At 44.0% G+C, this 22,855-nt stretch overlaps 1 protein-coding gene across 1 annotated transcript in view; it reads left to right on the top strand.

The window, feature by feature from the left end:
* Positions 1 to 22,855, top strand: part of nfkbiz (nuclear factor of kappa light polypeptide gene enhancer in B-cells inhibitor, zeta) — a 55,515-nt gene that overhangs the window by 9,503 nt on the left and 23,157 nt on the right. The window contains exons 2-5 of the mRNA XM_034174915.1: positions 3,942 to 4,042; positions 5,383 to 5,693; positions 5,776 to 5,881; positions 8,712 to 8,858. Of these exons, the coding sequence (XP_034030806.1) occupies positions 3,942 to 4,042; positions 5,383 to 5,693; positions 5,776 to 5,881; positions 8,712 to 8,858 (665 nt within the window). The remainder of the gene's footprint in view (positions 1 to 3,941; positions 4,043 to 5,382; positions 5,694 to 5,775; positions 5,882 to 8,711; positions 8,859 to 22,855) is intronic.

The raw sequence follows: 22,855 nt of genomic DNA, 5'->3' as shown, positions 1-22,855 counted from the left end.
AAAAATTTATCTGGCTTTCGGTGAAAATTTTACGGGCTTCACAGAGAATAAGGACTATTACTACAGCTTTAAGGATGGCCCACAATGGCGCTCGGTGCGCCGCGCTCCAAGCTGCGATGACAGGCATGAACCACCGGATTATTTCTAAACGGATAGCTGTGTGGAGCTGGGACCGTCGTGTGCTCTTTCTCTGGTTATCACAAGAGCTGGACATCAACCATTTTCTGGCAGATTTCACTTTTAACAAGAGATTTTGTCGTGGATAACCGCGCAGAGGCTTCACACGTCACGACCGATTCGCTTTGGAAGTGAGACAAAGGAACACCTCCGTTTCGGTGTGCCAGTGGACAAGTTCAGACATGCCCAGCTCTCCACAATTTCTCTTATAACTCACTCGACTGGTAATCATTGAAAGCCGAGATAGGCATGTCCGAACTTGTCCTCTGGCACGCCGAAACGGAGGTGTTGCTTTGTCTCGCTTCCAAAGCGAATCGGTCATGACGCGCGAAGCCTCCGCGCGGCTTTCCATGACAAAATCTCTTGTTAAAAGTGAAATCTGCCGGAAAATGGCTGATGTCCAGCTCTTGTGATAACCAGAGAAAGTGCACACAACAGTCTCGTATCCACAGAGCCATCCGTTTAGAAATGGTCCGGTGGTTTGTGCCGCATCGTCGCAGCTCGGAGCGCGGCGCGCCGAGCGTCCTTAAAGGGATCCTTAAAGCTGTACTAACAGACCTTATTCTCTGTGAAGCCCGTAAAATTTTCACCGAAAGCCAGATAAATTTTTCGAATGGTTTCCAGGTGCCAGTCTCTAACAGCTTCTGAAAAAATTTTGATGGAAAAAAACCCCAAATCATTCCGCCATTTCCAGACAATGAAAATCCGACGACGGGGCGGGACCACTCCTTCCACAAGGCGTGCTCACAGGCGAATGACGTCACCGACAGGCGTGGAAAAACTCACGTATGCGCACGAGGGTTCAAGCTTGTCTGACATGAAAACATATGAATCAAATCCATATAGTTTAAAAAAAAATAAAAAGGTACGATACTTTATGGACAGACCTCGTACATATATATATATATATATATATATATATATATATATATATATATATATATATATATATATATATATATATATATATATATATATATATATATATATATATATGTATATATATATATATATATATATATATATATATATATATATATGTATATATGTTCTCCACTCAGATTGCAATAGCCAATCACAGATTAGCCTTTCTGTCCATCATTTACCTGTATTTTGGCATGCTTGGTGCCAGAAAGTTATGTTGGATCAGTTCCCACTGACAAATAGCGTTACAGTTTACTTCCAACAGCTAGCCAGTCAGAGCGCGGCATACAATTATTCATGAGATGACATCACTAATGGCGTAGCGGAGGTCAGGAACTTGCTGACAGACGCTGGTTCTAGTTGGCCGTTGTGAGGGTATCCCGCTGCTGAAGCACTACAAGCATCCAACCTCTCGCACTGTGCCTGTGCAAACACCGCAGACCTGTCTTGTAATGTTTTTTTTTTAACTTTTATGTCTCCCATCAAGAGTTTTTGTAAAAAATAAGAAATGTAAATTCAATTTTAAAAAAAGCTTCTGTTTACGTTTTGCTTCTGGAAACACGAGTCCGACGTGTGGTTTTTGAACGTACAATGTGTGTGAGAACATAAATCGGACACTCTGAACTTTTACACCGTGTGGATCTGTCGTCCAGTTTGAGCTGGAACCGAGTACAGTGATTGAAAATATCATACAGCGTCTGCCCAGCTTCAGGGCAAATACTGCCATGAACATGGCAGTAGATACTGTGAAAACTTGCCAAAACAAAATTCCAGATAATCCGTGTCTGCTACATTTAAGATGCGTGGAATTTAATAAACGCAAACACAGTAACAACGTCTATAAACCCAGAGAATATATTTACGAGAATTTTAGGCACTAGAGTTTAATGCTGTTGTCCGTGGAGCCTGATCAGATTGTCTGAAATGCATTTCTCCTGTCGTGAACGTACTGAGCTTACCCTATCCTACCCATAATGCACTTGGCACACCATGTCCACACTAAAACCTTAAAAAGTAGCGCATTACATTAAAACTAAAACATATATCTGATATTTTTTGTATAAAACTTCAGACGTGACATTAATTTAAATAACTTGTCCGAAATTAGTTTGGTTAAAATTTGAACAATAAGTTAAAAATGTATGCCTCTGGATGACATGATGATATTGCCCGCGTATCAGTATGGGGTCAAAAGAAATGTTTCTGTTTAGGCTCTCAGTTGTCCAGGTGGTTTCCATAGTAGAGAAGCTTGAATCTTCGACTGACAACTGACAAGCAACCCAGTCCAGTCAAAGATTCAAGCTTCTCTACTAAGGTCAAAAGAAATGTGTTGTGTGGGCTGCTGAAGAGGAGGTACTGCTGGCCCACCACCAGAGGGCGCCCTGCCTGAAATGCGGGCTTCAGGCACGAGAGGGCGCCGGAGCAACCGGGAGTGACAGCAGTCACTTATCAACAGCACCAGCTGTCACTCATCTTCACCTCAAACCACTTCAGCATAAAAGCCGGGCAGCATCTTCACCTCGCTGCCGAGAAATCGTCTACCTGTCAGGTAAACCGCTCAGCCTGAGTAAACACAACAGTAGTAACGTCTTTGCTTCTGTGTGTAACATTACTTTTGCAGACGAACCTGTTTGTACGTAAGGAGTAGTCGTGTGTTGGGGAGTTGGCGTACTCCGCTCCTCGGTTGGGGACTACTAAGTATACCAACAGGATCTGCACTTAATTCTGGAATATTGTGATTAAGACGTGGAGGTGTTTCCCACCCTCTTCTGACTGTTTGTTGGGTGTTCACGCACCCACCATCACCTGTCTGTTCTTCCTGCCAGCAGTACCAGATCTGACAGCCGGAGGCAGTGGCCACCTGGGGACTCAGCGCTTGGTGGCTCCGGGGTGCTCCAGATCCGCTGGCAGTGGAAAGCGTGTGGGATCCGGCTCTTCTCTGGACAGGCGTCTTCTATCCTCAAGCCTGCCCACACGTCACCTTGAATTATTGACTGCTGTTCTAAATTGTGTTGTCCGTTGTTCTGTTGTGCACATTCACAACATTAAATTGTATTTTGGCTTATTCCATTGTCCGTTCATTTACGCCCCCTGTTGTGGGTCCGTGTCCCTACACTTTCACAACAAAATGAGTTTTTTGTGGCCAAGTCTCCTTTGATTGCAGAGGATAGAGTGGTTTCTTCTAGAAGCAGCTCTCCTCTGTTTGCAGAGGGTAGAACTACACATCTGCTATGAAACATTTAACAGGTAGGTGCTCAACTGATTTTATGTTTCATTAATATTTGTAGCTGTTCAGCTTTGTTTACCACGTTAACAGTCTAAAAATTATCAGACAAAAATTTATTGGAAGACAATTAGTCCGATAATGTTTTTTAAAGTTATCTGAAAAGATAATCCGATAATGAAAACATTATACTCGATAATTATCGGTTATCGGATTATCGGAACTGTGCCCACCACTGCCAACAATAATGGTGCCATTATGTACATGTTGTGCCACAGTATCCTTTGCAACCATCGCAAAACAATTTTATACATGTGACTACAACATTAGTTTTTGCCAAAACATCAGCGACTGTATTCTTGAGGTGGCTGCAACCTGACTCTCCCAAATGGCCGAAAGTATTATCTCTGTGTGACTGAGGCTGAAGGTAGAATTATGTTCTGGATCAAAAAGGACTCTTTACTATCTAAAGACAGAGGAATTTGTGATATTTTGTCTTCCACAAATTTGAATGGAATGATCCAAATTGAATTAAACATCTGGAGCTGCTTGCCAACAATTAACGTTTTTGTCTGTGTCATAGCATCAACCTAATGGCAGTCTTGTATTTTTACAGGACTGTTTATCACAGATCCTGAGCCACCAGGATACATGCAAGATATGCACAGGAAGAGCACTGTGCAAGAACTACTCATGATACAACACCAGAATGAGCAGGTATTTCTACACTAACATCTGTTACACGTACTTGACAGGTCTGAGAGAATACACTGATGGTACATCTCACCACATCACCAAACCAGGGAACTGCCTTGGCTCCTGGATGCCAACCACCCAGGCAAAAAAAATGGTCCATCCCAAACTCTTGAAAGTAACATCTATATTTTGAAGCCAGGTGACAGATGGACATCTCCTTGGCCTTCTCCAACTGCTGGGTTCCTCAACAGTAACAGTTGTTACTCAAAATCCTGCTTTCTTCCTCGGTTTCTCACCACCACCACTGTCTGAGAGATCCAGTCCTATAATGCTTCCTGATCCCTTCAGCGTTTGCTACAGTGTTTTAAAAAAGCTGAGGTACTTGTTTTAAGTGACGCACTTACTGTGAAAGCAAGTATAAGTTAAAGTGATTGAGTCAAAAATGTGGCATGTAGCATTTCTGTCATAATAGACTAAGAATGCTTTTTAGTCTTATGACAGAAATGTAGCTATGTTTAAGTTCAATAATGGATAAAGATCAATGTAGAACAGTTAATTAAAGTAGATGATAGTTTCGTAGTTGTTCTTTCTGTTTGCCTGGTCATTGAGCTCTATAATATTGTTCCCTGTTACATGTCCACAGAACGTTTGCCTTGTGGCCTTCAGTTTGTAATATCACAGTAAGTGTGTTAAAAATAAGATATATATATATATATATATATATATTCTGCCTTCTTTGATATGTTAGCATGGTTACTTGCCAAACAAGCTCATCCAAAAAGCAGAACCTGGTGAAGTTTTGAATTGGAAGGAGGACAGTTTAACAGTCACTGTCCTGACTGTTGTTTGTTGTTAGCTGCGTAGTTTTTAATTTTTTCATCCTGTATTTTTTTTTTTCAGCTCCAGTTGTGTCCTTTCAGAAGAATAGCTGTTGTGATTTTTAAACCATTTTTTGTCTTGTAGCCATTTTATCTGCTGTGTATTATTTGAATTAACATGTATGTTGTAGCCACTTGTAATTAACTTTAAAATGCCTGTTTTTCACGTTTAGCCAGTCCACTAAATAAGCATGCTCTCACATAGGCTTACAAGGGAGAAAAACAAAAGAAAAAACTCTGGAGAGAAATTGATTTAATTCATAAATTTTCACCAAAACATCTAGTTTGTAGCCATGTGGAAAAGTGTGCATGAACTTGCAAAGTTGTTGAATTGACATTTTATTTAGATGTCCGTTTAGAGACATGAAATATATATATTTTTTTACTTCCTTCAGTATGAGGAAGGAGCAAGAGATTTAAAACTCATGTAGGGCTGAGTTATGCAAACTATTTTAAGGTGTGACTGGTGATCATGTCTTTTAGAAATGGAACTACTCACCAGACTACGACAACTCTGTGTCCAAATTTCCATATGCACAAAGAGACATCTTCAGGAGTGAGCTCAGTCCTCCTCAGATGATCAACACTCCAACACCTGCAAGCCCCACTGTGACTATGTCTCCTGAAAATGGGCACATTACCCCTCAGTATGCACAACATCCAGGTGTGTGGGGGAATGTGGCTCAGAGTGTGGGTGGAATGAGTTTATTCCAATGGCAAGTACATCAGGAGGAGAAGAGAGTCGAAGGAGTTCCTCCTGAGCTCTTCAGTATGCAGGATGCAGATGGTGACACGTATGTTTTCATTTTATTTGGAAGTGATTAAATGCGGGCATCTTCTCGTAGCACTCTCTCATGTACTTTTCTCACCTGTCAGATATCTGCACATAGCAGTAGCACAAGGAAGAAGAGCTTTGTCTTATGTGCTTGCTGGAGAAATGGCAAAAAGTGGCACACTGGATGTGAAAGATTACAATGGACAGGTATCATCATCAACTATATTATAATAGCCAAGTGGCCTCTGTGTGTGTGTATCCGTGTGTGCATGCATGTGTATGGCTTTGATTATGGAGAATCTGGGGAGAGCTGACATTTGCTGATATGCGTCTGTATTTTGGGTCAAGGATGTATACCACCCTTGAAAAATGTCATCTACCAATTTTATATCCACCCAATCTAGAGCACCATGGGCAATGTGCTAGTTAATATTGATATAATCACATACTCATTAAAAAATGCGACATCATTAATTGTGAGAGAATACCAAGTACTTTGTTGTGTGTTGGGGGGGTTTGGCTGGACATTTTGGTGTTCTTTTCTTTTCTTTGCTCTCCAGGTGGTATGCAAACTGGTTTTTGTCTGTGGAGAAGGTGCTGGCAGAAGAGTCCTTCACCCTCATCAGCGTGATGTGCAGCACCTGTGGACGATGCTCACGTGCAACCTTGAAGACTTTCAGCTGAAGCAGATAGTGAGATGGCGTTCTGCATTTGAGCCATGTGTGGTTCGGGCAGAATTGCCGGGGACTCAACCTTGTGATGTTCGTTTGTGAGACGCTGAGGACCGCGCCTGGGTTTGACACATCGTGCCTGTGAAGGAGGACGGGTGAGGGACACATGCTGTCAGCACACATCAGAGGTGATTGATTGTCTGAATAAGTGTTAACGGTAATTTGGTATTTTGTTACGCAGTATATTTGAACATTGATGAGAATTGTGCAGCTCGCTTCTCATGGCCGTGGCGTGCGGACAGATGATCCTCCACCTGTTGTGAGAAGCTGCTCATTTACATAAAGCTTAAATTCAGACCTGAATGTGTTGCTGATAGTGTGTGCCTTTGAAGGATATTAGTTGTAGCTGTTGACTTACCTCACCTTTTCTATCCTTCGCAGAGTTGGTTTGTCGTGTCCACCTGGGGGGTGTTTGGCGGTGAACGTGAGTCCAGAAGCGCTGGGCTTTGATCCTTTTGGGCGCTGGAGAGCGCGCCGTCCTTCACTCCGCCAGATAAACGCACTTTTTGTTTGTACACTGAGTATTGCACAAAAGGGGGAAAATAAATTTTGTTTTTTCCTGGAGCCGCTTTCTGGTTAATTAGCGCTGGGTTCAGTCAGACGCAGGTCCGCTCCTCAACCCGCGTCGGCACATAACATACTTTTCCATGTAATTACCTGTATTGAGTCCTTGTGTCTTGCGTTACTCTCTAACTCGTGTAAAACCCTGCATATTTCTGTGATTATTGTACTGTTATCAAGTTGGTGACGGTATTCCCTCCTTGGTAGCATACAGCTCAGAGTGCCTTACATCAAGAAAAAAGTCATTTTAGTAAGAGCAGCAACAAAATTTAAATAAATATGACTAAATACGAGGGCTGTCCGTAAAGTATAGGTCCTTTTTATTTTTTTCTAAAACTATATGGATTTCATTCATATGTTTTTACGTCAGACATGCTTGAACCCTCGTGCGCATGCGTGAGTTTTTCCACGCCTGTCGGTGACGTCATTCGCCTGTGAGCACTCCTTGTGGGAGGAGTCGTCCAGCCCCTCGTCGGAATTCCTTTGTCTGAGAAGTTGCTGAGAGACTGGCGCTTTGTTTGATCAAAATTTTTTCTAAACCTGTGAGACACATCGAAGTGGACATGGTTCGAAAAATTAAGCTGGTCTTCAGTGAAAATTTTAACAGCTGATGAGAGATTTTGAGGTGATTCTGTCGCTTTAAGGACTTTTCACGGTGCGAGACGTCGCGCAGCGCTCTCAGGTGGCGTCATCAGCCTGTTTCAAGCTTAAAACCTCCACATTTCAGGCTTTATTGATCCAGGACATCGTGAGAGAACAGAGAAGTTTCAGAAGAAGTCGGTTTCAGCATTTTATCCGGATATTCCACTGTTAAAGGAGATTTTTTTAATGAAAGACGTGCAGGCGGATTGCAGCGTCGGCTCGCAGCCGCCGCGACGCTCCGCCACAGGAAAAACACCTCTGTTGGAAGCCTTAAGGACAAGTTGGAACATCTCCAGCTGATAAACAATTTCTCATATACTCACTCCACTGAAAGCCATCAAAAGCCGCCTGGATTTTACAAATGGTTATCAACACAGAGGTGTTTTTCCTGTGTCGCCGCGCCGCGTCGGCTGCGTCCCGACGCGCGGACCCGTCCGCACGTCTTTCATTAAAAAAATCTCCTTTAACAGTGGAATATCCGGATAAAATGCTGAAACCGACTTCTTCTGAAACTTCTCTGTTCTCTCACGACGTCCTGGATCAATAGAGCCTGAAATGTGGAGGTTTTAAGCTTGAAACAGGCTGATGACGCTGCCTGAGAGCGCTGAGCGACGTCTCGCACCGTGAAAAGTCCTTAAAGCGACAGAATCACCTCAAAATCTCTCATCAGCTGTTAAAATTTTCACTGAAAACCAGCTTAATTTTTCGAACCATGTCCACTTCGATGTGTCTCACAGGTTTAGAAAAAATTTTGATCAAACAAAGCGCCAGTCTCTCAGCAACTTCTCAGACAAAGGAATTCCGACGAGGGGCTGGACGACTCCTCCCACAAGGAGTGCTCACAGGCGAATGACGTCACTGACAGGCGTGGAAAAACTCACGCATGCGCACGAGGGTGCAAGCATGTCTGACGTAAAAACATATGAATGAAATCCATATAGTTTTTGAAAAAAATAAAAAGGACCTATACTTTACGGACAGCCCTCGTAGATGAGCTATTCATAAGCAACTACAAACAAGCCTTAAGCTTGCTTCCGATGATCTGAACTGGCAACACTGACCCTGAGTTATCTAAAGTGTGATGAAGTCTTCTTCGTATTTAGACGGCGCTCCAGGTCGCAGTTGCTGCCAATCAGCGTTTAATCATTCAGGACCTGCTGACACTCGGAGCAGAAATCAACACTCGTGACCGGTGGGGGCGCTCTCCTCTGCATGTGTGTGCTGAGAAAGGCCACTTCCACTGTCTTCAGGTAAGAACTCAGGATAAAAACACCAGTGGATGTTTTAAAGGAAATCTGACAAAGTCATCATGGTGGATAATGCATTTAAATTCAGATTTCAGAGTAGTGTAGGCAGGATTTGGTGAGTTTTTCAACAACATGAACATCTACAAACAAAACCCAAGCAAATTAAATAAGCCAGCATACAGACCATATTCTCAAACAGAGATAATCTTTCAGTAAAATGTCAGCCACAGTTTACTTAGACTGAAGTCAAGTTGTGCTGTACTTTGTTACAAGTCAACAAAATGGGTAGTTTATCGTGAAGGGCCCTATCTTGATCTACAGCACACTGTCTAAAGTGCATAGCGAGTGCTCCATTGCGATTAATGGGCTATACAGTGCAGACTGTAGGTGTCGGGTGCACAGGGATTGTATAATGCCAGCCGTGCACTACAGATCACATGCAGATCCACCTCAAATTTGCTGTTTATTTTCACCCAGAGTGAAAAACAAGGGAGAAGCCGAAGGGACTGACTTCTAATAATCCATACATAAATTGCCTAAAGTATGTCTCTCTGTCCATCTGTGTGCGTGTGGGTCTGCAACCCATATGTGGGTAAAGAGGTTGAGCATGGGTTAGACCATTTATGACCTGGGCAGGACAAATGAAGCTTGAACATCAAAACTAAAATAACAGACAAATTTTGGTTCATGTATTTTCTGTTTTTTTCTCTCTGTTTGAGGTGTGGCTCAATCCAGAAGTGTCTTCTTCTGCAGTCCTCCCGTCCTGTACACCAACATGGACTCCCAAAAATTTTCTGTATATTTGTATTGTCAATTGTGTTGGTAGCATGGCCCAAGCAGAGGGTCACCCCTTTGAGTCTGGTCTGCTTGAAGTTTCTTCCTCAAATCATCAGAGGGAGTTTTTCCTTACCGCTGTCGCCTGTGTGTTTGCTCTAGGGGTTGGTGAGGTTAGACCTTGTGTGAAGCACCTTGAGGCAGCTTTGTTGGCATGTGGCGCTATATAAATTAAATAAATTGAAATTGAAATCATGGATTAACTCAACCTAATGTCTTCAATCTAGACATAACTATTGCCTAACACTGTCAGAATCCAAAGTCACATCACACAATATTTTCAGTTGATGCAAATACTGGTGCATACACAATTTAGATGATCTGTTCAGAGAAGTAACCTCCCAACATGCCAAATTATTACAAATATTTGTTATAAAATACGCACAAAAAAAGAGACAGGCCTTCACAGGAACTGAAGCCATCAGCCTGTCAGGATACGTGACGTGAAACAAACAGGATGCTAGGCACAAAAGGAAGACTCGCGGACTTAGGAGTTGGAGTTACAAAAAAAAGGCTTCATCTTGTAAAACAGGCAAAGGTTCGGTACACAGGTAGACAGTCAGCAATGCAGAAGTACAGGCAGGTGCAGTGCAAATGGTGTGGTCAAAAATAAACTGGGTTCAGTGGCACAGAGAGACAGTGTTATAAGAACAGAGACAAAAACAAAGTAAAAAAAAAACAAGCAAGGTCATACATGGCTGAACTGATGATCAAAGATTAACTAGCAAAGGAACGGGCTGGAACGAGGGCTGTGGCACGAGGCGTAAGATCAATGAACTAGCGAAGAACAAGGAACACACAAGGCTTAAATAACAGGCTGTGATTAAGGACATGAGATACAGGTGTGTGAGAAAGTAAGAGGGTGTGAAGTAAGAGACGAAGATGAGGAAAGGCTGGTGCAAGAGAATGCAGTAAGATAAACACAAAACAGACAGAATCAGAGTGAAGATGAGTGAAGACTGGTGCAAGAGAGTGCCATTAGACAAACAGAAGGCAGACAGAAATAGACTAAGAGATCAACCGCATGAAAAGAACAAAGAAACAAAACCAAGAAAACAAAAGGGAGAACTGAGACAAGATCAACAAGAAAATTAAAGGCGGCTGTAGAGAACATGAGAATAAACATGATCATGATGTCTGAAAGACAATAATTACATTTTTAAATTGAATTTGCATGTATAAGATGTTTTAATTTGTTCTGCTTGCTTCAGCAGAATAAGCAACAGTACATTCACAGATTATGACAACAACAGTTGTTTTCCCCCCAAAAATGACAGCCCCCATGGCAAGTTTTTTTTAAACAATTCATTCTCTGACTAATATAATATGGTAACTGCATTTATCATTTTGTCGTTTGCATTATGGATTCTAATGACCTGGTTAGAAGGAGTAACACTAATAATAAATTAAAAGTGTTTTCAAGATAATTTCAGAAGCAACAGCTCGTAATTCACCTTTTAAGAGTTAGGTAAAGATGTTTAAAAAATGATTATGTACTTAAGTACATGAAGGGAAGAACACAAACCTGAAATATATTTTAAACTATGTTGCTTCAGTGTTTTTAGTATTTGAATGCTGTGTTCATGGATTAATAACATGAATTTTATTTGCTTGGCCTGTTGAACATGATCCAGGATCAGCTTATTTGAAATTTCAGTTGGAGAAATGCTGTTATCTGCAGTGATCATCAAATAACAATTTTTACTTTGCATTGTATTTGTGATTTAAACCACAAAGATAGTGTGTGAATTTACTTATTGCTGGTGAAAGTCCAATCTGATAATAGTGGGTAACATAGAGCTTATCTGTCTTGTTAATTTGTAACCACCTATCAAATGGTGTACAGAATGTTACAGAATGTTTGTGGGCTGTACAGGCTTTGCACGAGATGTCACAGGTCACGTGCAGGGTGGTGCCATGCACAGCTGAAGGTCAAGTTTAACCAGTCAAAACACATTTGGCTGTGTAAACAAGCCATCTCAGCTCATCTTTCCTCTGTTTTTAACCGTTTTTTTCTGCCATTACACCATGGGTATGACTAGAAATTTGAAAATAAAAAAGCTGGGCCACTAAGACATTACTCATTTTGTTACAGAAGCAGCAGTGGGACGAAAAAGTGAAAACTGGCTGAGTTTTCTTCCATGATCCCGCAGCCGCACACACAAAATCCAATAAAATTAATGACAGACATTATCACTAAGGGTATGCTTAGAAATATTAAAATAAAGAAAAACTGCACCACTAAGACATTACTAATTTCATTACAGAAGCAGCGGTGGGACGACGAAAAAAGTGAGAGTCGAGTTTTCTTCCACAATCCCATAGCATTACACACAAAATCCAATAAAGTTAATGAACATTATCACTAAATCTATATTATAATAGCCACATGGTCTCTCTCTCTGTGTGTGTGTGTGTGTGTGTGTGTGTGTGTGTGTGTGTGTGTGTGTGTGTGTGTGTGTGTGTGTGTGTGTGTGTGTGTGTGTGTGTGTGTGTGTGTGTGTGTGTGTGGGAGGGGGCTGCGATCACGCAAAAACTGACATTTGCCATTTGGCATGCTTATGTATTTTGGGTCAAGGATGAATGCTGCAAAAACAGAAAGTTGATAGGAAAATTTTTGGAGAAATTATCAATTTTAGCTAACCAATAAACAATGGATGTTGTGCTGCAATGAGCCATGGGAGTTTGTGGTTTTGAGGTTTTAAATGGTGTTGTTGTGGTCTATGTTAGTTTAACAGTGTTGTTAGTGTTATTTATTGTGTTTTTGTAACTCAATTGGTTTAGTCAATTTAGATAAGTCTCATGTTGCTGTTGCCATGAATGACTTAAGTTTAATATTGGTACCTTGAGTCAACTGTTTAAGCCCCTTTCACACCGTGCTTGCATACAGTTGCGTTGCGATGCGTACTTTGGAAAATTGTGCAGCTTTTGGCGTAGTCCCTGTGTAGGCTAATGTGTGTTTGTGTGTGGTTGCATTCCTAGTCTTGCTTTCAGTTGCTTACTGCCACGTATGTAGCCCTCACCGCTTTTTCTGTCTACTCCTGCCTACTTTTCTTTTTTTGACAGCGTGGAAATGTACTCCGTTCTCAAAAACATGGTACATGAACGGCACTCACATTGTACACAGAGAGAGAGAGAGAGAGAGAGAAACCTTGCGCATGAGGGGAGAGTGAGAGAACTTTATGGAAACTGAGTCGGAAGCAATAAAAGGAGACGAGTTTTACATTCAAACATGCATAGCATGTACTTTAATCACAGAAAATAAAAAAAAACAGCAGCATCACTTTTCAGGCACACATCACAATACGTTACCCGATGCCAGTTTATGATTCTTGCTGTGTTCCATTGTTCTCGCAGTATAAATCACACAGGATTGTTTTTATACCATGTACACAATGCAGTGAAACTACACGCTCAAAAAGAGCACAGAAAAAAAATGCTGCTGATTGCAGCTGCTGCAGCTGCAGCTCCTCGATCTTCTGTCACAAATGTGTTTAAATAAAGTCCATAAAAGTCCTGCTCACAGACTGATTGCGAGAGACAGGACATGTCCACATCCAGTAAAAATTCCGGATATCTCCAGTCCACTCACAGACGATTCGGTCGCATGCGCACATATGAACAATTAAAAGAAAAAAAACTGTCTGGCTGCTGCAGTTCCTCGCTCTCCTCTCAAACTCTCTCATCAGTGTTAAATAAAGGACAAAAAAGGACATAAGTCCTGCTCAGAAACTGATTGCCAGAGACAGGATATGTCCACATCAAGTATAACTCCAGACATCTCCACATTTACTCATGGACGGTTCGTTCGCGCACACATGCACGCGCATATCGCGGTCAAAGGAGGGAAGATAAACTATAACAGAACTCAGAGCACAGACCTGCAGCTCAGCACAAGAACAAATATAAACTAGAAGAGAAATCAGAGTGCACATTCTGGCTGTAGCCAAACTGTGCACTCTGATTCCTCTGTGCAGAGAACCTGCAGGCTGCGTTCTCACCTCCTCCCTCCCCCGTGCTGCGCACACTTGATGCAGACATTCCTGCTTCGTCATGACGCTGCAAGACGCAACTCGAAGCAGCCCCGGTGTGAAAGGGGGCTGAAGCAACTCAGTGCGGAGACAATGTAGCTCAACGCCACAACAGCGCGAGGGACACAAACGATGAAGCGAATTGGACACCAAAATTAAACATGTTTAATTTTTTTCTGCATCCTGTGCTCAACGCAGAAATTAAGCGGTCTCACAGAGGAGAAATTCACGTTACGTCAGCTCTTAAGAAAACACACAAGGTGGGTGCAAGTAGAGGAAAATGTTACAGCGTGTGCAAGGATAAGCAATGATAATAATACTTGTAACAGTACAAGACATAAGAAATGAGGCAGAAATAGAATATGTATGTATATATACACACACACGCACACACATACGTGCGTATGTATGTATATATACGAGGGCTGTCAATAAAGTAACGGTCCTTTTTATTTTTTTCAAAAACTATATGGATTTCATTCATATGTTTTTACTTCAGACATGCTTGAACCCTCGTGCGCATGCGTGAGTTTTTCCACGCCTGTCGGTGACGTCATTCGCCTGTGAGCACTCCTTGTGGGAGGAGTCGTCCAGCCCCTCGTCGGAATTCCTTTGTCTGAGAAGTTGCTGAGAGACTGGCGCGTTGTTTGATCAAAATTTTTTCTAAACCTGTGAGACACATCGAAGTGGACACGGTTCGAAAAATTAAGCTGGTTTTCAGTGAAAATTTTAACGGCTGATGAGAGATTTTGAGGTGATACTGTCGCTTTAAGGACTTTTCACGGTGCGAGACGTCGTGCAGCGCTCTCAGGCGGCGTCATCAGCCTGTTCAAGCTGAAAACCTCCACATTTCAGGCTCTATTGATCCAGGACGTCGTGAGAGAACAGAGAAGTTTCAGAAGAAGTCGGTTTCAGCATTTTATCCGGATATTCCACTGTTAAAGGAGATTTTTTTAATGAAAGACGTGCGGACGGATCCGCGCGTCGGGACGCAGCCGACACGGTGCGGCGGCACAGGAAAAACACCTCTGTGTTGATAACCATTTGTAAAATCCAGGCGGCTTTTGATGGCTTTCAGTGGAGTGAGTATATGAGAAATTGTTTAACAGGCAGGACATGTTCCAACTTGTCCTTAAGGCTTTCAACAGAGGTGTTTTTCCTGTGCCGCCGCACCGCGTCGGCTGCGTCCCGACGCGCGGACCCGTCCGCACGGACCCGTCCGCACGTCTTTCATTAAAAAAATCTCCTTTAACAGTGGAATATCCGGATAAAATGCTGAAACCGACTTCTTCTGAAACTTCTCTGTTCTCTCACGACGTCCTGGATCAATAGAGCCTGAAATGTGGAGGTTTTCAGCTTGAACAGGCTGATGACGCCGCCTGAGAGCGCTGCACGACGTCTCGCACCGTGAAAAGTCCTTAAAGCGACAGTATCACCTCAAAATCTCTCATCAGCCGTTAAAATTTTCACTGAAAACCAGCTTAATTTTTCGAACCATGTCCACTTCGATGTGTCTCACAGGTTTAGAAAAAATTTTGATCAAACAACGCGCCAGTCTCTCAGCAACTTCTCAGACAAAGGAATTCCGACGAGGGGCTGGATGACTCCTCCCACAAGGAGTGCTCACAGGCGAATGACGTCACCGACAGGCGTGGAAAAACTCACGCATGCGCACGAGGGTTCAAGCATGTCTGACATAAAAACATATGAATGAAATCCATATAGTTTTTGAAAAAAATAAAAAGGACCGTTACTTTATTGACAGCCCTCGTATATATATATATATATATATATATATATATATATATATATACACAGTGAGGAAAATAAGTATTTGAACAGTGAGGAAAATAAGTATTTGAACACCCTGCGGTTTTGCAAGTTCTCCCATTTAGAAATCATGGAGGGGTCTGAAATTTTCATCTTAGGTGCATGTCCACTGTGAGAGACATAATCTAAAAAAAAAAAATCCGGAAATCACAATGTATGATTTTTTTAAATAATTTATTTATATGTTACTGCTGCAAATAAGTATTTCCTACTCAAAGCCAACCAACAGCTTCTATCAGGAAGGGCCGACCACCAAAACAACACGAAGACAGACAAGAACGAGAGACAAGTGGTGAAGACAATAACTGTGACCTGAGACACCGAGGAGACGGGGCCCCAACCATACAACATACCATGACAAACAACCACACATGAACAAACAGTGACAGCAACAGTCTGTTGTCTAATTAGTGAGCATCCATACCCTAATCTAGAACACCATAGTGTTAATTCTCTTAAGAGCACCCAAAAACCGAATTGTGGTGACGGCCACAAACACGCGACCATCCACACACAGAGACCCAGATCACAGCTAAATATCCGATCACTACTGTGGCTGGTGTGTTGGGCCAAGACAAGAGTACAGAACCTTACCATATGACATGGACCACTCCGGCACATCAGAAGCCACGTGGCCGGCTGCGAGCGACGATGGAAGTGGGTCCAGGACGCAGGGCCCCGGGGGAGCCGGGAGAAGAGGGGCAGCGGAAGGGCACGGGGGCCAGGAAAGGCAGCCCCCGTAGCCACCGGACAGCACAGCAAACCAACAGGGGAGCAGCCCGATGGCACTCTTCACCTGTATTAATTGCACCTGTTTGAACTTGTTACCTGTATAAAAGACACCTGTTCACACACTCAATCAATCACACTCCAACCTGTCCGCCATAGCCAAGACCAACGAGCTGTCTAAGGACACCAGCGACAAAACTGTAGACCTGCACAAGGCTGGGATGGACTACAGGACAACAGGCAAGCAGCTTGGTAGAAGACAACAACTGTTATGGTTATTTATTAGAAAGTGGAAGAAACACAAGATGACTGTCAATCTCCCTTGGTCTGGGATTCCATGCAAGATCTCACTTTGTGGGGTAAGGATGATTCTAAGAAAGCTCAGAACTACACAGGAGGACCTGGTCAATGACCTGAAGAGAGCTGGGACCACAGTCACAAAGATTACATTAGTAACACATGTTGCTGTCATGGTTTAAAATCCTGCAGGGCAGCAAGGTCCCCCTGCTCAAGCCAGCACATGTCCAGGCCTGTTTGAAGTTCACTAGTGACCATCTGGATGATCCAGAGGAGGCATGGGAGAAGGTCATGTGGTCAGATGAGACCAGAATAGAGCTTTTTGGAATCAACTCCACTTACCATGTTTAGAGGATGAGAACAACCCCAAGAAAACCATCCCAACCATGAAGTATGGGGGTGGAAACATCATACTCTGGGGGTGCTCTTCTGCAAAGGGGACAGGATGACTGTACGGTATTGAAGGGAGTATGGATGGGGTCATGTATTATGAGATTTTGGCAAACAACCTCCTTCCCTCAGTAAGAGCATTGAAGATGGGTCATGGCTGGGTCTTCCAGCATGACAATGTCCCCAAACACACAGCCAGGGCAACTAAGGAGGGGCTCCATAAGAAGCATTTCAAGGTCCTGGAGTGGCCTGGCCAGTCTCCAGACCTGAACTTAATAGAAAATCTTTGGAGGGAGCTGAAACTCCAAACCTGAAAGATTTGGAGATGTGTATGGAGGAGTGGACCAAAATCCCTGCTGCAGTGTGTGCAAACTTGGTGAAAAACTACAGGAAACATTTGACCTCTGTAATTGCAAACAAAGGCTACTGTACCAAATATTAACATTGATTTTCACAGGTGTTCAAATACTTATTTGCAGCAGTAACATACAAATAAATGATTAAAAAATCATACATTGTGATTCCCGGATTTTTTTTTTTTTTTTTTTTTTTTTAGATTATGTCTCTCACAGTGGAAATGCACCTAAGATGGAAAGTTCAGACCCCCCATGATTTATAAGTGGGAGAACATGCAAAATCGCAGGGTGTTCAAATACTTATTTTCCTCACTGTATATGCATATACACATATACATACACATACATATACACCCATACACGCATACCCATATGCACACACATACCTATACACATATACATATGCATATATATAAACATGATTGGGATTGAAAAGGAGATAGGAGCACGGATGGTTTACTCACGGATGGTTCGTTCATACGCAGCTCGCGGTCAAAGGAGGAAGGATAAACTATAACAGAACTCAGAGTGCAGAGCTGCAGCTCAGCACAAGAACAAATATAAACTAGAAGAGAACTCAGAGTGCACAGTCTGGTTGCAGCCAAACTGTGCACTCTGATTCCTCTGTGCAGAGAACCTGCAGGCTGCGTTCTCACCTCCTCTCTGCCCCCTGTTGCGCGCACCTGATGCAGACATTCCTGCGTCGTCATGACACCACAGGAAGCAACTCAAAGCAGTCCCGGTGTGAAAGGGGCTTAAGTGCCTGGAGCGGCCATCGGCAACCGCACGCACGTTCCGTACATGAGAAGTGGACATGGACATGTCCCCTCGCTGGCAATTTGTCCATGAGCAGGGGTTAATGGACTTTACTTGCTGCAATCCTGAGAGAACTGGAGGAGGTGAAAGTGCCTGGAGCGGCCACTGACAGCCGCATGCGCGTTCTGTGCATCTACTGGCGATGGTGGACATGTCCCCTTGCTGGCCATCCATCTGTGTGGAGTTAACCTGGATGTGGAAATGTCCTCTCGCTGGTGATTCATCCGTGAGCAGGAGTTAATCGACTGCTTATCTTGCTGCACTCGTGAGAGAACTGGAGGAGATGAAAGAAAGCGACGAGCTGCAGCGGTGATGTCATGTGCGATCCGTGCACGAGAAGTGAACGGTGGATGTGGAAATGTCCTCCCGCTGGAAATCTGTCTATGATGACTGGACATGGACATGTCCTGTGAATGTGGATGCTTGGCTCGCCTCTTCTTCTTCCATGGTTTTGAAGCTTCACTGCCAGCAAAGTCCAGCGGGATGAATAATATCTATCAATCCAGGTATGTATTGATAAAAGGATTTTTCCACCCTGGTGTGTAGAATTGCAGAGGCTTGGTGTGCAGTAGCACAGTGTTCTGTAATCCACTAACTGCTAATTATTGAAGATAATGTTTTCATTATCGGATTAGTTTTTCAGATAACTTTGAAAGCTATCATCAGACCAATTATCTTCCGATAAATTTTGCTCCGATAATTTTTAGTCCGCTAACATTTTTGCAGACATAGCTTTTTGTAGTAGATGCACAGTTCTTTCCTCTACAAACAAAGAAGAGCTAGTTCTAGAATAAACTGCTCTATCCTCTGCAGGCAAAGGAGAACTGGTCATAGAAAAGAAAAAAAGCTCATTTCTTTTGTCCCCATACTGATACATTGGCAATATCACCCAAGTCATCCAGAGGCATACAGTTTTAACTTATGGTTAAAATTTTAACCAAACTAATTTCAGACAAGTTATTTAAATTAACGTCACGTCTGAAGTTTTATGAAATGAAAATATCATATATGTGTTTTAGTTTTAAAGTATTGGACTAATTTTAAAGGTTTCAGTGTGGACATGGTGTGTACGCAGTGCATTCTGGGAAAAAAGGTCACGACAGGAGAAATGCACTTGAGATGCTCTGATCAGGCTCCACACGGACAACAGCATTAAACTCTTTATATATTGTGCCTAAAACTCTCGTGAATATATTCTCTGGGTTTATAGACATTGTTATTGTGTTTGTTTTACGTACAAATGCCGGAAGAAGCCCATGTTGCTTCAGCCCCTTTCACACCAGGGCTGCTCCCAGTTGCTTCTGGTTGTGCCGTGCATCATTATGACGACGCCGCATGGAAGCAACTCAGTGCTGAGACGATGCAGCTCGGTGCCATAACAGCGCGAGGGCGCAAAGGAGGAAGCAAGTCGGGCACCGAAAAAATTAAACCTGTTTAATTTTTTTGGCATCCTGTGCTCGACGCAGAAAGGAAGTGGTTCCAGCGCAAGTCAGGGCAAAGAGGCGTAATTCGGGGTAAAGAGGCGTTACCCGGCATGACTCGGAGCCAATTTACGATTCCTGCTGTGTTCCATTGTGCAGGATTGTTTTGATACAGTGTACTTAATGCAGTAAAAACTACATGCTGAAGAAAAAAATGGAGAATGATTGCCAGAAAGATCCAGTAAAAAGTCATCTCTAGTCCACTCATGGATGTTCTTTCACGCGTGCACATGTGAACAATTAAAAGAAAAAAAAAGTCTGGATGCAGGCATTAGTTCCTTGTTCTCTGCTCAAGCTCTCACATCACAGTTTAAAAAAGGACAAAAAAGGACATAAGTCCTGAGACAGGACATGTCAACATCAAGTAGAACTCCAGACATCTCCACATTTGCTTGACAGTTTGCTCGCGGTCAAGGGAGGAAAGATAAACTATAACAGAACTCAGAGCGCAGCCCTGCAGCTCAGCACAACAAGTAGAAGAGAAGTCAGAGTGCACAGTCTGTCTGCAGCCAAACTGTGCACTCTGACTTCTCTGTGCAGAGAACCTGCAGGCTGCGTTCTCACCTCCTCTCTGCCCCCTGCTGCGCACACCTGATGCAGAAATTCCTGCGTCGTCATGACGCCACAGGGAGCAACTGGGAGCAGCCCGGTGTGAAAGGGGCTTTACTCCAAAAGCCGAAAAGTCTGTTCAATTGTGATTCAGGCTTTGTGATATAACCGATGTCAAAATGCATAGAACACTGCCATCTACTGGTGACCGGTTATATCACAGTGTTGTTGACCACAGGATTTTAAAATTATCTGTAGGTTTCCAAAACCTGAGACCCCACACGTGGAGATAAAAAATTCATAGATCTGACAGGTTTAGTTGTACAGTGTGTGGTGTCAGCCACATGGTAAAAACAACACACAGAAACAGATTTCACACACGAACATTCCCAGGTCAAACACCTCGCTTTCTGATTGGCTGCATGTCACATTTAGCTCCTCACGTTCTTCTTAACACACCACACACGGCAGGAATATGATAAGATTATATTTAGTGCCATCACGATTGTCGGGGCGTCCTTAAGGTTGTCGGAAGGGGAAGATTGTGTTGTGTGGGCCGCCAGAAGAGGATGTACTGCTGGCCCACCACCAAAGGGCGCCCTGCCTGAAGTGCTGGCTTCAGGCACGAGAGGGCGCTGCCGCCACGGACACAGCCGGGAGTGACAGCTGTCACTCATTAATTCCTGACAGCTGTCACACATTCTTCATCATCGCACTCCATAAAGACCAGACGTCATCTCCACCTCATCGCCGAGATATCATACTTCATTGGAGGTAATATCCTCAGCCGTTTGTGTCTTTTGCAATATATCTGTATATTGTGAGTGTTTGCAGGAGTACCAGTTCCTTTTTCTGTGGAGGCTGAGTGAGTGCAGGACGGCACTCTTTTCCCCTGAGGAATCACTGCGGTACTCTGCAACATATTGAGTGAGAGGTGGAGGTGGCATTCCCACCGCTGTTGTTACTGGGTGTACACACACCCACACTTGACTGTCTTTGTTCTTCGCCAGCAGTACCAGATCCGACAGTCGGGGAAGGTGATCACCTGGGAATTCGGGACTTGGCGGCTCCAGTATTCACCAGGTTCTGTGGGGGCGGAAATCGTGTGGTTCCGGCTCTTCTCAGGACAGACGTCTTCTATCCTCGAGCCTGCCCACACGTCACCTTTGTAATTTGACTGTAATTATATTCTGAGATTGTCTGTATGTTCGTTGTGCACATTTCACAACATTAAATTGTTACCTTTTGGCTCATCTATTGACCGTTCATTTGCGCCCCCTGTTGTGGGTCCGTGTCACTACACTTTCACAACAGGATATCTCGGCCAGCGTCATGGACTCCGAGGGGCGTCACCCGGCTGTTGAACGACCAGTGGGAGAGCAGGGAGCGCAGGCGTCTGCAGGAGGCGTGATTGGTGAGCTACAGCACATTCTCACCGCCTTTACGGCTCGGTTGGATCAAATGACCGAGCAAAACATCCTCCTGAACCGCAGGGTGGAGGCTCTCTCCGCGCAGGTGGCGGCGAGCACTCAGGGCGCTGCTGCAGCTCGTCCTCCTGTTGACCCTGTGCAGAATATGAACGTTCCAGTGGTGGTTCAACAACCCCTCCCACCATCCCCTGAAGCATACATAAGCCCTCCTGAGCTGTACGGAGGTTGTGTGGAGACGTGCGCGGACTTTCTCATGCAATGTTCGCTCGTCTCCGCACAACGTCCCATCATGTACGCGTCAGATGCTAGTAAAATAGCTTATGTGATTGCTTCGGGGTAAAGCACGCGCCTGGGCTACGGCGCTCTGGGAACAGAACTCACGGTTGTTATCAGCATACACTGGGTTTGTGGGGGAGTTCAGAACAGTGTTTGATCACCCTAACAGAGGAGAGACCGCTTCAACTGTGCTGCTGTCAATGAGACAGGGACGCGAGAGCGCAGCCGCTTATGCAGTCAACTTCCGCATCGCGGCTGCGAGGTCCGGCTGGAATAACGTTGCGCTCCGCGCCACCTTCATAAACGGACTGTCGTTGGTTCTGAAGGAGCAGCTGGTAGCTAAGGAGGAACCGCGGGATTTAGATGGGCTTATCAATCTCGTTATACGGTTAGACAATCGGTTGGAGGAACGCCGTCGGGAGCGAGGCGAAGGACGTGACCGGATACGCGCCGCCCCTCTCCCTTCCGGGTTCGAAAAGGCGCCGCCCTCCCCACGCTCCACAGCCACAGCGCTCCGTGGGGCAACAGCTCCCCCTGCTGACGTTGTTAGGGAAGCGCACAGGGCCAAAATGAGGAGGCTGATCCACGGGGAGTGTTTTCTCTGCAGCTCAAAGGAGCACATACAGAAAAACTGCCCCAAACGGCCAAAACGACAACACTCGCCCTTAGAGACTGGGCTAAGGGGGGGTCAAAACATTCAATTGAGACACACACAGATTGCCACACGACTCCCAGTCACAATCCTGAGCGGGGATTTAACCCTTCAAGCCCCAGCACTGGTGGACACGGGGTCAGAAGGGAATTTGCTAGACAGCAGATGGGCAAGGGAGGTAGGGCTCCCTCTGGTGGTGCTTCCTTCGCCATTGCAGGTTCAGGCACTAGATGGCACTCTCCTCCCTTTACTCACACACAAGACACAACCAGTAACTCTGGTGGTGTCTGGAAACCATCGGGAGGAGATTGAGTTTTTTGTAACTCCTT

Source organism: Thalassophryne amazonica, chromosome 1 (assembly GCF_902500255.1).
Source record: "Thalassophryne amazonica chromosome 1, fThaAma1.1, whole genome shotgun sequence".
Taxonomy (NCBI): domain Eukaryota; kingdom Metazoa; phylum Chordata; class Actinopteri; order Batrachoidiformes; family Batrachoididae; genus Thalassophryne; species Thalassophryne amazonica.
The sequence above is the reverse complement of the archived record's forward strand: the minus strand, read 5'-3'. Positions and strand labels throughout refer to the sequence as shown.